General features: G+C 43.4%; 1 protein-coding gene across 1 annotated transcript in view; it reads right to left on the reverse strand.

Annotated features, from left to right (window-relative positions):
* The window catches only part of PPP1CB (protein phosphatase 1 catalytic subunit beta), a 34,530-nt gene that overhangs the window by 4,747 nt on the left and 15,225 nt on the right, over positions 1–14,558 (reverse strand). The window contains exons 4-7 of the mRNA XM_026681698.2: positions 14,267–14,371; positions 2,298–2,369; positions 1,345–1,496; positions 735–869 (exon numbers count right to left, since the gene is read on the reverse strand). Coding sequence (XP_026537483.1) covers positions 735–869; positions 1,345–1,496; positions 2,298–2,369; positions 14,267–14,371 — 464 coding nt within the window. The remainder of the gene's footprint in view (positions 1–734; positions 870–1,344; positions 1,497–2,297; positions 2,370–14,266; positions 14,372–14,558) is intronic.

A 14,558-nucleotide genomic window follows, 5' to 3' on the forward strand; every position in this document is an offset into this window, starting at 1 on the left:
TGCTTAAAAGGACTTTGGAGCTGTCATTATCCGCAAACTATTATTTAAGAATATTTTCAATTTGCCAAACAAAACAGAACAAAGTTTTTGACTGTAGAAAAAACATCAAGCATTTTGGAAATTTATCTGGAGCTTAGAACAAATCAGGCTGATTTGATCCATGTTCCAATATACTATGACTAGCATGGAAGTAAGTCTACTTTTTATCTCTTATACATGAGCTGCATACAGCGAAACTGTAGATGTATGTAAAAACATTTTGTAATAGCTAGGTTTACAAATACCCATTTATTCATTCAATTTCTATAACCGCCCATGTTATTGCTAAAGTGAAATTTAAAAAATAAGTGCATTTACTGATCGATGTGGTATCAGAAAGAGATGGGAGCTCAGTGTTTTATAAATAACAATCTCTGAACATAACACCAAATCCCACTTGTGCTTTGAACTACTTGGGGTATTACTTTACCCACATTATCAAAAGATTCCACTGACAGAGCTCAAACTTGGATTCACATCTTCAGGCACTTTAATTTTGGTTTGATATAATTGACATAATAATTAGTACTTCCAACAGGGAGGTTAGCCTTTACAATCCAAAATCCTAATCTTCAATCAACATTCAATTAAATATTAAGTGATTCCAATTAATTTTTACTATTTTAGTTTTAGGCACATACTAATGCTTGTAAAATTATGTCTTATGGCTAATCTCTTAAGACAAAAACACCTACCTGAAAAGAGCACATTAAAGTTTCATCCACACTCATCATGCCACCAGCATTGTCAAACTCTCCACAGTAATTAGGAGCAGAAAATAGAGTAACCAGCTGTCGTTTAGCAAAGAATTCATAGCCATCTTCAACCACCTGTCAGTGAGAACAGAGAGCCATGATCAATATAATTATAAATATATTTATAATTTTAAATTGCTTGTTAAGCAGTAAATATTTGTCTAAAAATACCTGAAAACATTAAAAAATCAGGATTTTGAGTTTTAAAATTTAGATAGCAAAACAATGAAAATAAAATAAAATGTACGTATTACAAAGTCAATGTTGCTTGTATGTATGTAAGACCGCCTATACAAAAACTCTACATTTTAAAATGAATGCATACATGAGCATATAGTGTGACAATAACTATGGTCCTGTATAGTTATTTCACAGGAACAATTTGAGTGCCAACAGGGTATTTGTATTAACAGAAGTGATAGTCATCTGCAATCCAATTTACACTGGCTCATCTACATGCCAGAATACACTGAATGCAAAAAAAAGAAAACAAAACAAAACCCTGAGAATAAAAAATAAAATATATATATTAGCAGTAATGTTCTCATACCTGATGAGCTCGACAAATCAAATCCAAATCATGTCTGTTCAAGAATTTGCTGACCACATCAGCTCCAAAAGTAAAGGAAACTCCACGGTCATTTTCGCCCCAGCCTTGCACATCCTTGTCAGGATCAGACCACAACAGATCACAGAGCAAGCCTTAAAAAGGAGGAAAGTATACATTCATTAAGACTTATAAACAACATTACATATGCAACAATGAACTCACAGTTACCATTTCTTTAGTTGGTGTCGGCTTTCATTTGCACTGAGTTCTTCCCAAGAACCTATGGTGTTCTAATGTATTGGCATGTATGTGTGGATCCAAGCAACATTGCCTTTGTAATTGACAGATGGAATTTTTTTTAATATTCTAAGTGTCATGCAATTTTTGATTATTGCTGTTGTTATTGTATTTAAATTTATTTTTATATATGTAGCATAGACATGTATTTTTAATTTCTTTTCCAAAGCTACAATCGCTAAGCACTAGTTTATAATTCACTGGTTTCAAATTCTAAAAAGTAATACAATTTAATAAGCTAGTTAAGACACAAACAACCCTGAGAGCCAAAATTGATAAATGATAAGGTTTGACTAGTTTTCATATGCAAATAGCCTACCCCAAATTTCTTTAAATTCTAAAAAGCAATTTAATACAGAGAGTGGGACTAAGTCATCATTAGTACTCACTAAACCCAGCAGGACAAAATTCCCATTGTCAAGCCACAGCATTTAATTACTAGAAAATGTCTACAGTGCATTTTCTATAATTAGCTTTATAGAAGTTAAAAGTTTTAACTTTAATAACATTTTTAGTCCCCCTCCCATGAGACTCTAGGTGGTGTACATTAATTTCTAAACATTATAGTTTCAGGACCAGACTATTAAGTACTTTGAGAATATGCTACTAAAACACCAGTTGCAGAAGCGTATTCCTAATCCTTAAAAAGATTTCACCTGTGTCAGGAACATCTGTGGGTCTCATAATTCTTCGGATCTGTTCCATTGACTGCAGATCTGGTGACAATCCTATAACAAGAGATTTTAAGTTTACTGTAAAAATGATGAACAGCATTTATTCCCTATACTTTTCAGTTAAAGACAATGGAGCTAATCAGCCTTATAGGATTTTTGTAATACTTTCATAACTAATGTTACTAATGCTGATGTTATACTTTTAAATAGAACACTACCACCATTTTTTAAGTGTCTGAATAACAGGAAAGGTATTCTTAACTGGCCCATTTCCAATACTTTACAGATAAATATAAGACAAAATTCTTGACAGAGAACAGTTGTGGTTCAATGATCCGGCATAACAGTAGGAATTTGATTAGTTTTTTATAAGCATATATAAAACCATTCAACATTTTAAAACTCAGAACATATAAGTATTCCATGTTCAAAACCAAAGAGCAGGCATTTCAAGAACTGTTTTTGGTAAGCACTTTTTAACAACCCCAGCCTTTTTGAACTGTATGGTTAAGTGCTCTGTGCAATGAGACCAGAATGCTATCTTAAATTTTCTTTCTGTGCCACAGTAGAACAGCAAGATTATTTTCTGCTACTATCTGCTTACGTTATGTGAGGTGATCTTGAGAGAAGCAGAATTAAGCTGCAGGTGGCATTCTGAATCTCAGAAAGGACTTGTACTGCTGCAAGGGACTGCTGTGACTAGACACGAGTTATTGGTACCATTCAAACTTCGCTAGTAAGTAAAAGGTTGCCTCTGATGATTTTAGTTCTGGTATGTAGCTGCAACAGCATCATTTTAAAACAGCATAGAAAAACAATTCAAGGGAGGGAGTACAGATAGTCAGCAAGCGTAGGGTTAGACTATAGATATTTTGTTTTGTTTCAAGTTTTTCTGATACTTTGGTATGTCTTGAAAATGTCTTGAAACATGTGATCTGTGTACCTGCAACACACTGAAAATATGCTACACTTAAAAAAACTGTACAGTCATCTCTACATACTGACTATTTTCAAGATGGGAAAAATGCTGAGCGCAGAAAACCTAAGAATTTATTCTGAATGAACTTAGTAGGCAGTTTCCACCATAAACAATTCAAATGAATCTGCTTGGTTGGAATTATATTTCTCTAGAAAAATGTCAGCAATCCTAAAACTTAAAAAAAAATCCCCTAAAGGCACTAGGATAGAAACCAGGAGACTGTGAGTTCTAGTTCCACCTAAGCCATGAAAGCCAGGTGAATGACCTTGGGCAGGCTGCTCTCTCAGTCCAAATCACCTCACAGGGTTTTTTGTTTGTGAGGAAAATAGGAGGACAAAGGTATGTTTGCCACCTTGAATTATTTGTGAAAATAATAAAGGCACAATACAAATGAATAAAACATTTTTATTATCCAGAAAATGCATGAATCACCCTAAAACATACAATTTCCTATAATCAAAGTGATTAAGAACAAGAGTCAATAAAAAAGTTAAAACACTATAGGAATCTAGCATCCCTACAAATATACTTATGGAGGGAAATGCAGTAATGGATCTTATGACTTCTACTTTTAAAAATCATCGTATTTCTAAATCACCCTGAATAGTACTTAGGGGATACAAAACACTGCTTCCCAATTGTCAAATCCTAACTCTTTTTAAAACACCTAGCATAGTCCAAGTAACACACTACATACCTAGATTTATAGAACAACAAAATTTACTAGAATAGGAAATTAGCAGATAAAATATTCATTGGACATACTATGATATAGGAAGAATTTGCACAAGGAAATAACAAACTACACCCAAATCAAACTCAATGAGTGTTGTTACTGAAAAAGCTTTAAAAGGATTACATTTTTAAAAATCAAGCCTGTAAATTCAAACTCTAAGATTTATAAAAGCGGCACCAAGATGTATAATACTTTAGTGAAGCTACTAGACTCTTATGACAAATTAACAAGACTTGAAATACAATAATTGGTCTGTTTCACAAATGAGTGAAAAGAAGCAAAACAACCAACCATAAGTAAGCCATATTAAAAGTCAGTAGAACATTTTGTACAGAAAGCTAAATCTAATGTTATGCTAATAGACTTCCTCAAGTGCAAAGCAAATATGCATGGACCTAGTTCTAGATAATTTAATTATACAGCATAGGTCTGAAGGATAGGAAGGATGTACAAGATGAAGAATTTGTTCTCCGTAGAACTGCTGCGAGCATCCAGAGTGGGAGGTGCTCCAGTCTTCATTTCTCACAGGCTGAGTTATAATTAGGGACGCTCCTCCTTCCTCCACGTGACTCCTCCTTGCGTTTCCCCAGTTTCGCTCAGCCTTCGAGAAATACAGGCTGCTAATTTACTGTTCCTTGGCCGTTTCAGGTTTCTTTCGTTTTCGCTGTGTCAGGTTTGATTAATCCAATTTTCTCCTTGTCCCTGTGCCTTGGTAGCTGCTCTAAATTTAGTTTAAGAGCTCTTTCGCTCTCAGGAGGGAGGTAAGGGAACGGAGCCTTTCGCCCCCCCCTCCTCCCCTTTTTCCTCTGCCGTTTCAAGCGTGCTGGGCTCAGCCGCTTGAATAGCGCTGCGCTATTTTTAGCGTGTAGATTGCGTCTTCCCCCAGAACGGCTTAGAGGAAGCAATGCTTCCTCTCCCAGCCCTTTATTTGTGCTTTTGGATTTTTCTTGGTTTCTGATTTGGGCTGGTGCGCCTCTGAAACGTGCGCTCAGTGCCGGGCGGCCATTTTGAGCGCGCCTCGTGGCCGGCGCCATTTTGATTCCTTTAAAAAAAGAATAAACCGAATTTTCTTTTCCTTTCGTTGAGCTGCGTGGCCTTTGCAGGCCCTTAGCGGGACCGTCAGGCCGCGTGGACCAATTTTTTTCATTTTAAAGAGTACTGTGGCTACGTGCCCTGTTGCCTTTCTTAATTATTATTGTTGGCTTCTCTCCTTGCCCGCAGCTCTTTCAGAGGCGCTGGCACGTACTCCCCATTGTTGTTGGGGAGGCCTAGGAGGCCTATTTGTTCACTATTTGTTTACTATTTATATATATATTTACATAATTTGGCCTCAGCGTTCATTTGATTTATTTGGGTTTCAGGTTTGAGGTAGAAGGCCTTTTTTTGCTGCTAAGGTTTAATTGGCTTCATTTTTATACAGTTAATAGCTTTAGATAGATTTTCTTCCTTTATTTAAAAAAATTTTTTTTTGAATTAGATTAATAAGAATAATTTTAGTAATTAATAGATAGTTAAATAAGTTAATAGTTAGAATTAAGAGAATAAAAATTTTTTATTCCAAAAGGGGGCGTGACCCAACCTTGGGAAAACCGGCTTGCGCAGTAGGCCGAACTCCTGGGCGTGCCAACCGCCTTTCTTATTGACAATTATTTGTTTGATAACATGGCAGAGGCTAATCCTACTGGCTCTTCTTTGAAGGCCAAATCTAAGACACACTACCTTCGCAAAAGGGACAAGGATTCTTCCAGTACCGCTCAAAGAGACGCATTAAGACGCCATAAGGCCCTAGAGAAAGAGTTTAGCAAACGGGCTAGAGAATCACTCTGTTACACCTGCCTTTACCTTCTACTTCCGCGCCCCCTCTGCCAAGTCAATCTTCTCCTCCAGGTGCGGTAACACTCAGGGCCGCCAGCCCACCCGTCGCCCGAGCGACCTTCACGCCAACCGCTGCAGGCCTTCGCCCTGAAGATCCTGTTGCAGTCATCATCCCGGATAGTGTTAAGGAATGGATGCAGTCCGCCATCCGTCAAGGGATAGCCGAAGGAATGCAACAGCTGTCCAGACCGGACAACCGTAAAGGACCTCCGAGGTTGGCTCTTTATCTGGAAGGTCTCTCTCGGACCAGCGTCTCCAGCATGGTCAGGTACCTTCCCATATGGATGCCCCATTCCCAGAGGGGAGGATACCCACGAGGAGGAGGCAGCGGGCTTTGAGCCCTTCGAGGAAGACGAAGGCTCTGATAGAGGGTCCTTACAGTATTCCGAACCTTTTCTTGACACAGAACCTATGGAAGGGAGATGTCAGAAGATGAGGCATTCTTCCCGAGCAATCTACTACTGTGGGTCTTTTAAACCTCATTTATTTAAGTCTTTACTTTTCAAGGCTAAAAACGCTTCAGGTCTGACTTCTCAGTCTCCCTCTGACCCTCCTCCATCGAACCCAGAGGATCCGGATGACCTAATGTTCAGGCAGCCGGTGGTAGAGGCTGACACTATTCCGACCCCCGATCTTTTCAGATTTGGTGGCCAGACAGTTGGCTTCAGTGGGTCCTTCCCCCCCCCTCTAGTCAGGACAAGAGGTTGTTTAATCTTGACCCGGATTTCTCCGCTATGTTGGATACCCGGAGGTAGATGACCCGATTGTAAGACTAGCCTCTTCCTCCAACCCTACCGATGCACTGGAAGCGTTGAAGCCGGAGGACAAGCGACCAGAGATGGCACTCTGACGAGCGCACCAATCTGATGCTTGGGCCATTCAGTCAGCCACTGCCGCCTCCTTCTTCACCCAGTCTTCCATTAGGTGGCTTAGGCAGCTGAAGCAGCATATCCCCCAGATAACACCAGGGCCCATCAGGATATTGCAAAAATCACGGCGGCGGCAGAATTTGCAGCTGACGCCACCTTTCATTCTGTTAAGTTTTCATCCCGAGCCATCTCTTCCCACGTAACTGCCAGGAGATTACTTTGGCTTCGACACTGGCAACCTGACATCAAAAATAAGTCCAAGTTGGCTTCAGCTCCTGTCTCAAAGGGAAAACTGTTCGGGCCGCGCTTGAACCTTTATTGCTGGAAACTCGGAACAAGAAAAAAGTTCTTGCCTCGCTTTTCAGTAGGCAGGAATCTAGGGGATCCCAGCCCTTTCGGAGGGCTCCTTTCGTTCCCCCTTCCAGCCATCATTCACCCCTAGATTTCAGGGTTCCCCGTCATTCCGGTCATCCTACCAGGACCGGAGTGATTCGGGAGACAGAAGCAGAAGAGGGCGCAGCTACAGAAGGCCCTTTAGGGGGCTGGGGGCAGGGTGTCCCGCCGACCCAGATAGGTTTACAGGTCTTTATCCCATAGGCGGCCGCCTCAGGCATTTTGCCGACCAATGGGAGGAATCCACTTCAGATGCTTGGGTCAGAAGCTCCGTGCGTTTTGGCCTGGTCCTACAGTTTCGTACTTCCCGCCCGAACATTTCAGGATTTCACCCATTTCCAGAGATCCTACTAAGCGGGCCCTCATGGTCTCCGCAATCAAACATCTGTCTGATATTAAGGCCATCCAACCTGTACCAACTTCACAACGAGGAAGGGGTTTCTATTCCCTCCTATTCTTGGTGCCTAAGCATTCCGGGGTTGGAGACCCATTTTAGACCTTAAGAGGCTCAATCGCTTTGTTATTCACCATAAATTCAAAATGCAGACTTTACAGTCTATTTTGCAAAGCATCAGAGAAGGGGATTGGCTTACGTCTGTCGACCTCTCCGAGGCTTATCTCCATATCCCCATCCATCCCTCATATTCTAAATATCTGAGATTTTGCTATAATAATCAGCATTTTCAGTATGTGGCCCTTCCCTTTGGTCTCGTCTCGGCCCGAGATCCTTCACTAAGGTGTTGGCGGCTCTAGCAGCTCATCTTAGACAGGTTCCCATACGTATCCATTGCTACCTTGACGATATCCTTGTCGCATCCCCTTCCCGACATCAAGCCGAGAGTGATACTAGCACTACCCTCTCGGTTCTCCAGGCACACGGTTTTTAGTCAATTGGGAGAAAAGTCAGCTTAGTCCTTCCACGCGTATAGCCCACCTGGGGGCTGTGATTGATTCTGTGGAAGGGAAAGTCTTTCTCTCTCAGAAGAGGCTCATTAGTATCCACGCAGCTATCAGGGCTATCCGGCAAACGGGGAAGGCATCTTTGCTCAGTCTATCCAAGCTGCTGGGGAAGCTGGTTTCTTGCATCTCTATTATCCCTTGGGCTCGCTTGCATTCCAGATCCTTGCAGTGGTTCCTCCTACCATACCAGCGTTCAGGAAGGAGTACATCAGGCCTGGTGGTGAAAGTGCCTCCAAGGGTCCTCGCCTCTCTCCTTTGGTGGACTCGTCCATCTGTCAACTCAGGACATCTGTTCAAGGAGCCTCAAAGGGTCACTCTCACGACGGACGCAAGTCTTTCCGGATGGGGGCTCACCTGCAATCGCTATCGGCCCAGGGAGTTTGGTCTCCTGCGGAGCGAAACCGAAACATCAACTGGTTAGAGCTTCGCGCAGTGTACTTGGCCCTCCGAGCTTTCATTCCTCAGGTGAGAGGGCGCATGTCCTGGTCCTTACGGACAACACTACGACCAAGGCCCACATCAATCGTCAAGGGGCACCCACTCCATTCTCCTCATGAGGGAGGCCGAGCGGCTGTGTCGGGTGGGCAGAGGCACACCTGCTGTCCATCAGAGCGGAGCACATCTCCGGAACCTCCAACGTCCAAGCAGACTGGCTCAGCAGGGCCACGCTGGACCAAGCAGAGTGGCATCTACACCCACGCCTGTTCAGGAGGCAGCAGCCAGGTTCGGCCAGCCTTTAGTAGACCTCTTTGCTTCGCCACTCAACGCGCAAACACCAAGGTTCTTTTCCCGTTATCCCTCCAATGGTGCGGAGGACCACAATGCCCCGCGTTGCCCGTGGCCTCCCGGGCTGCTGTACGCCTTCCCTCCATTTCCGTTGATTCCCAGGGTGATTCGGAAACTAATATTCGAGAGAGCAGAGGTCCTCTTGGTGGCTCCGTATTGGCCCAGGAGACCGTGGTTTGCGGACCTGCGCAATCTGTCGATAGTCCCGCCGTGGAGGATTCCACCAGAGCAGATCTCTCTGTCACAAGGCCCACTCCTTCATCCAGAGCCGCAATGGCTTCAGTTAGCCATTTGGAGGTTGAGCAGGAAAGACTAATTGAGGAGGGCTTGTCACCACAGGTCATTAATACCATTTTGGCTGCCAGGAGACCTTCTACTACTCGTATCTATGATGCAACCTGGAACAGTTTTTGTAAGTGGTGTCACAAATCATTTGTCGATCCACGTTCTCCTTCCATTGCCCAGATCCTGGCCTTTCTGCAAGACGGCCTAGATGGAGGCTTATCACCCAATACCTTGAGGAGGCAGGTCGCAGCTCTCTCAACGGTGGTGGCTGGCGGCCCATTCGGCCCTCTTTCCCACCACCCTCGAATTAAGGCTTTTCTTAAAGGGGCTTCCAACTTGCGTCCTCCAGCGGTACACAGATACCCGACATGGGACCTTAACAAGGTTCTCTTGGCCTTGACTAAGCCTCCATTTGAACCTCTCAGAGAGAGCAACACTTCAATTTCTTACCTTTAAAGTAGTTTTCCTGGTGGCAATAACCTCAGCTAGAAGGATATCTGAAATTGCAGCTCTATCCGTGAGACAGGATCTGTGTATTTTTCATTCTGATCGGGTGGTTTTGAGACCAGACCCTTCCTTTTACCAAAAATCAATTCAGCATTTCACAGGGCGCAGGAGTTGGTCCTCCCTAATTTCTGTCCAAAGCCTTTGCATGAAAGGGAAAGACAGTGGCACACCCTCGATGTTCGTAGGGCGTTGCGTATTTACATCTATCGCACACGGTCCATCAGGAAATCGGAGTCTCTGTTTCTGTCCTTTCAGCCAAAGATGTTAGGTTGTAAGGTATCCCCATCCACAGTGGGCTGTTGGATTAGAGCCACCATATCCAAGGCCTATCTGGTTCAGGCTCTTCCGGTCCCTAGTGGAATAACCGCTCACTCTACCAGGAGTGCTGCTACATCAGTTGTCTGGGCTACTCAGGCTTCCATTCTTGACATTTGCCGGGCTGCCACCTGGGCTTCCCTGTCACCGTTCATACGCCACTATAAGATTGATACCTAGGCTTCTGCTGAAGCATCCTTTGGCAGGCGAGTCCTGCAGCAGGTGGCGAGAGATACCCAGGAGATTCCGGCCCAGATGGAGTCCCGCCCGTAGGACACATGCTTTGGTATGTCCCACTCTCTGGATGCTCGCAGCAGTTCTACGGAGAATGGGCGTTGGTTCTTACCTGATACGCCTCTTCTCGTGGAACTGCGAGAGCATCCATCCTCACCCGTTTTAGTCCGTCTGGTGGGGAATCCTGTTTCGCCAATGACGTTATTGTATATAGTTGAGTTTGCATTATCGTTAAGATTAGAGGGTGTTGTTGTCCTCTGCTCGCAAAACTGGGGAAACGCAAGGAGGAGTCACGTGGAGGAAGGAGGAGCGTTCCCTAATTATAACTCAGCCTGTGAGAAATGAAGACTGAAGCACCTCCCACTCTCTGGATGCTCTACGCAGTTCCACGAGAAGAGGCGTATCAGGTAAGAACCAACGCCCAATCTATCTCCATTCTACTCATGAAATAAGACCACTGCATACAATTCTGTGCCTACATAAAAACATGCACTAAACAAGACAGAATCCACTGATAATGAACTGAGAAAATAGTTCAGTCTAGAGCAGGGGTGGGCAAACTTTTTGGCTCAGGGGCCGCATTGACTTTTAAAATTTGACAGACGGGCCGGGTCAGCACAAGATTTTTTGGGAATCGCCCCCCTCCCCCTCTTCTCCTCCTTCCGCTCCCCTCGGAGGCCCCCGAGTCAGGAGTTGCTACCGCCGCGCGGCTCCGCGCTCCAGTCCCGCGTTGCTCGGGAAGGGAAAGGCAAAAAGGAAGAGCCGCGGCGGTGCTTTGCAACAGGAGCAGCGGCACCGGAGGCTCAGGCTCAGCGGCTCCTGGTTTTGCCTCTTCCTTCCCAAGGCAACGCGGGACTGGAGCCGCGAGAGCTGCACCGGCGGTAGCAACTCCTGACAGCCCCAGCCGGACACCTGAGCGGAGCCCGGGCGGAACTGCCTGTTGCTGCTGCTGGAGCACCGCCGGTTGCCTCCTCCAAGCAGCCCGCCCGCCCGCCGGCTTCCCCTCTGCCGTGCGGCTCGGGGCCAGGCGCGAGCGCCCGCGAGAGTTAAAAGGAAGCCGAAAGTTGCTGGGAAGTTGCTCGGGTGCTGGGAGCAGGCTTTTAAAGTGCCACCCGAGCAAAGTTTAAGCAGCCCGCCCACCCGGCGGAACCCTTCCCGCTCCTCGGCAGGAAGACGCTCCAGCCTGCAAACGTTGCCTTTGCAAAGTTTAAGCCTGGAAGCCCCGGAAAAAAAAGGGGATCGGCGGGGACTCACCTTCGGAGAGGTCGCACTCGAAGGTGATTTCAAACTCCCAGCCGAGGCCTTTGCAAAGTTCTTTTCTTTCCTACCCCGAGAGCGCTCCGCACTGTTTTGAAGCTTTGGGGGCCACGCGGCACAGGGCAATACGCCACGCCCAGCGATTTTTTTAAGGGGCAGGCCAGATTGGACAGACCAACGGGCCGGATGTGGCCCACGGGCCGTAGTTTGCCCACCCCTGGTCTAGAGACTAATGTGATATCTTCATTTTACCAACAAATATTGTCTTCTACATATTCATTCCAAATTCAGCTCTTTAATATAAAACAACTGTATGGTATCTTAAAGGTAAGTTTTTATCTTCCTGAGTACATGTGCAAGCTTTTTTTCTTCAGATAGGAAAGTGTAGGCCAGTAGAACAAATACTAAACAAAATGCCTACTGCTGTACCACTTAACCCAGGACCGGTTATCTAAATTATCTCATTACCACTTCATAAAACTGGGATGGCATCATCATGATCACACTTTTCCATTATTTTGTTGTTAGTGTAAGCTAGTATGAGCGTCCTATGGGTAGACATAGAAACAAAACAGCTATTTCAAATATCTACTGGCTATTGTTTGTCACCAGAAGCTGAATAGAATTTCATAGGCTGTGTTTAGCCTCATTATGATAGATGGTCCAATAAACCTCCATTTGGTATATCAACATATCCTTTGAAAGAACAGTCCACAGATATCCAGTTAGTCTTGCAGGATGACAGTTCACTGGGATCTTTAAGTTGAACTAAGTGCAAGACATTAGGAATCCCCATCCCCCAAGTATGCATGGAATCTGATTTTTCTCCAACAAATTATCTTTAACAAAAAATGCATTAAACAAATGTATTCCTTGTAACAGTGTTTAATGGTCATTTTAATCCCAGAGATTTAGTTTTTTTAAAAAGTGTACATAAGATCTTTGAAAATCTAGTATTTTATTCTTTTAACCAGTTTATATTGTGTAAAATATCCAATTGTATCAATACTTGGTGATTTTTAAAAGATTGCATCTTTAATGAAATTGTTATTATACAGTATATTAGTTGCATGTTCACGTATATGAACTTCATCTACAATTTCCTATCCAGTTAAGGTCAGTGTTAAGAAATGTAGTAGTTAAACCTCATTTGCTGGGCACCTACCCGGAGACAAATTCACATCAAGCAACTTAATATATCAGAAACTGGAATTCTGATCAAGCTATTTTAAGGATAAGCCTATTTGGAATATGCTTGTTTTAATTTCAAATATTAGGTTATAATCTATTTCTTCATATTCATTTCCCTCTGAGCTAAGTGGCTTTTTAAATTCAGACTTCTACTGTGGGATGGTAAACACAAAGAAACGTGTTTACTGTCCCATGAGAAATGTGGTTGGTTCTTTCTAGAGGTTCATAATCTCCCTGCTGAAGTCTACCTCCCCTTCCAGAAAGATTTTAGGGACACTATCTGTATTCTTCAAGAAGTCATAAAGTTGAACAAATATGTTATCTCAGCATACAAGACTTGATCTAGCCTAGCAAATGCTCCTCCTTCTTGAATTATAGAAGCATTCAATAAAACTGGCAATATCATCAAAATACTATAGTTATTAAGATGGGATTCGATAATTTAAATTTCAGGTCACAGCAAAAGTTACATTGTCCTAGGATTTTTAGCTCATCTCAACTGACATACACTTTGGTGGGTCTCTGAAACAAAGCGAACATGCATATCCTTTTGCCTCACAAATCCTAGCTGCAATATTTGCAAAGTGGCTTAAAGCAGTGGTCGCCAACCACTGGTGCGCCGCGAAAAATTTTGGTGGTCCGTAGAGAATTGTCACCCCCAAAGCAATTAATCCAGGCTGCATGGTAACACAAGGCTGCGTCACTTGCATTGCGAACACCACGAGGTGGTGAGGGGAGGGGGGAAAGGGCAGAGGGGGGAAAGGGTGGAGGGGGGAACTTGCCATGCCTGGCCACTGGGCTGCTTCTTTCCACTTCTTTCTTCTGCTTTTGGCTGCACACAAGGAAAGCAGCAAAAGTCTTTCTTTCTCTCCCCCAAACTCCGCCAGAAATGAGTCTTTGGGACCCTGCAAGGCATCCTGCTCCAAGAGGCTGCGCTGGCAAAGACTCATTTCTGGCGGAATTTGAGGGAGAAAGAAAGACTTCTGCTGCTTTCCTTGTATGAAGCCAAAAGTCTCTCTCTCTCTCCCCCCCCCTGAGAACGGAGACAATATCCTGCGATCCCAAATAAAGAATGATTGATTGGTAGGAATATGGGATGGGGAATTTTCCTGCAGACTTTTTTGGGGATTTTCCCAGGGTCTCTGGTCCGCGGGATTTAAAATTATGAGTTTGGTGGTCCCTGAGGTCCAAAAGGTTGGCGACCCCTGGCTTAAAGGAAAATGAAAGAACAAATAGTAAATGATACAGCAAATATTAAGAGCTTATAGTTCAACATATCTTATTGGTTTTTCAAATTTATAACCTCTACCTTTCTTCACAACTGAGAAAATGAATTAAACTGCCATGCCCTGTTTGCAAGCTTTATGTTCCCCGTGGAGGTAGTTGAATTTCTGATTTATCACATTTTCTTGGGCAAGTTCTTGGAAAATATTGGTATTTTAAGGGATAGGGTGATCATATAATTCACATTTTGTTTAAGAAGAAATCAAACATTTCTGTATATTTTTATTAAACTTTCAACAACAAAATGATTTCATCAATATAAAAGTGGATTTTTCCTTACCTCCGTGGCAGCAGAAAATCTTTTCATCTACTATCGCTGCAATAGGCAGACAATTAAAGCAGTCTGTAAATGTCTTCCAGAGTTTGATATTAAATCTTCGTTTACCTAATAAAATTGGAAGAATATTTACACTGTAGCATGATCATTCAGAGTTATATCACATGAATTGCTCAAGTATTTCACTAATGTGTTGTTCCAGGAGGATGCGTCACAAACTTGAAGAACCATAAATGCATCAAGCATTTCAAAATATTGCAATTATTTCAAAGAAGAGAAACATTTACAGAAAGTC

Source organism: Notechis scutatus, chromosome 1, assembly GCF_049901735.1.
Source record: "Notechis scutatus isolate UNSWTSFEM ecotype Mainland chromosome 1, rNotScu1.2, whole genome shotgun sequence".
Lineage (NCBI taxonomy): Eukaryota > Metazoa > Chordata > Lepidosauria > Squamata > Elapidae > Notechis > Notechis scutatus.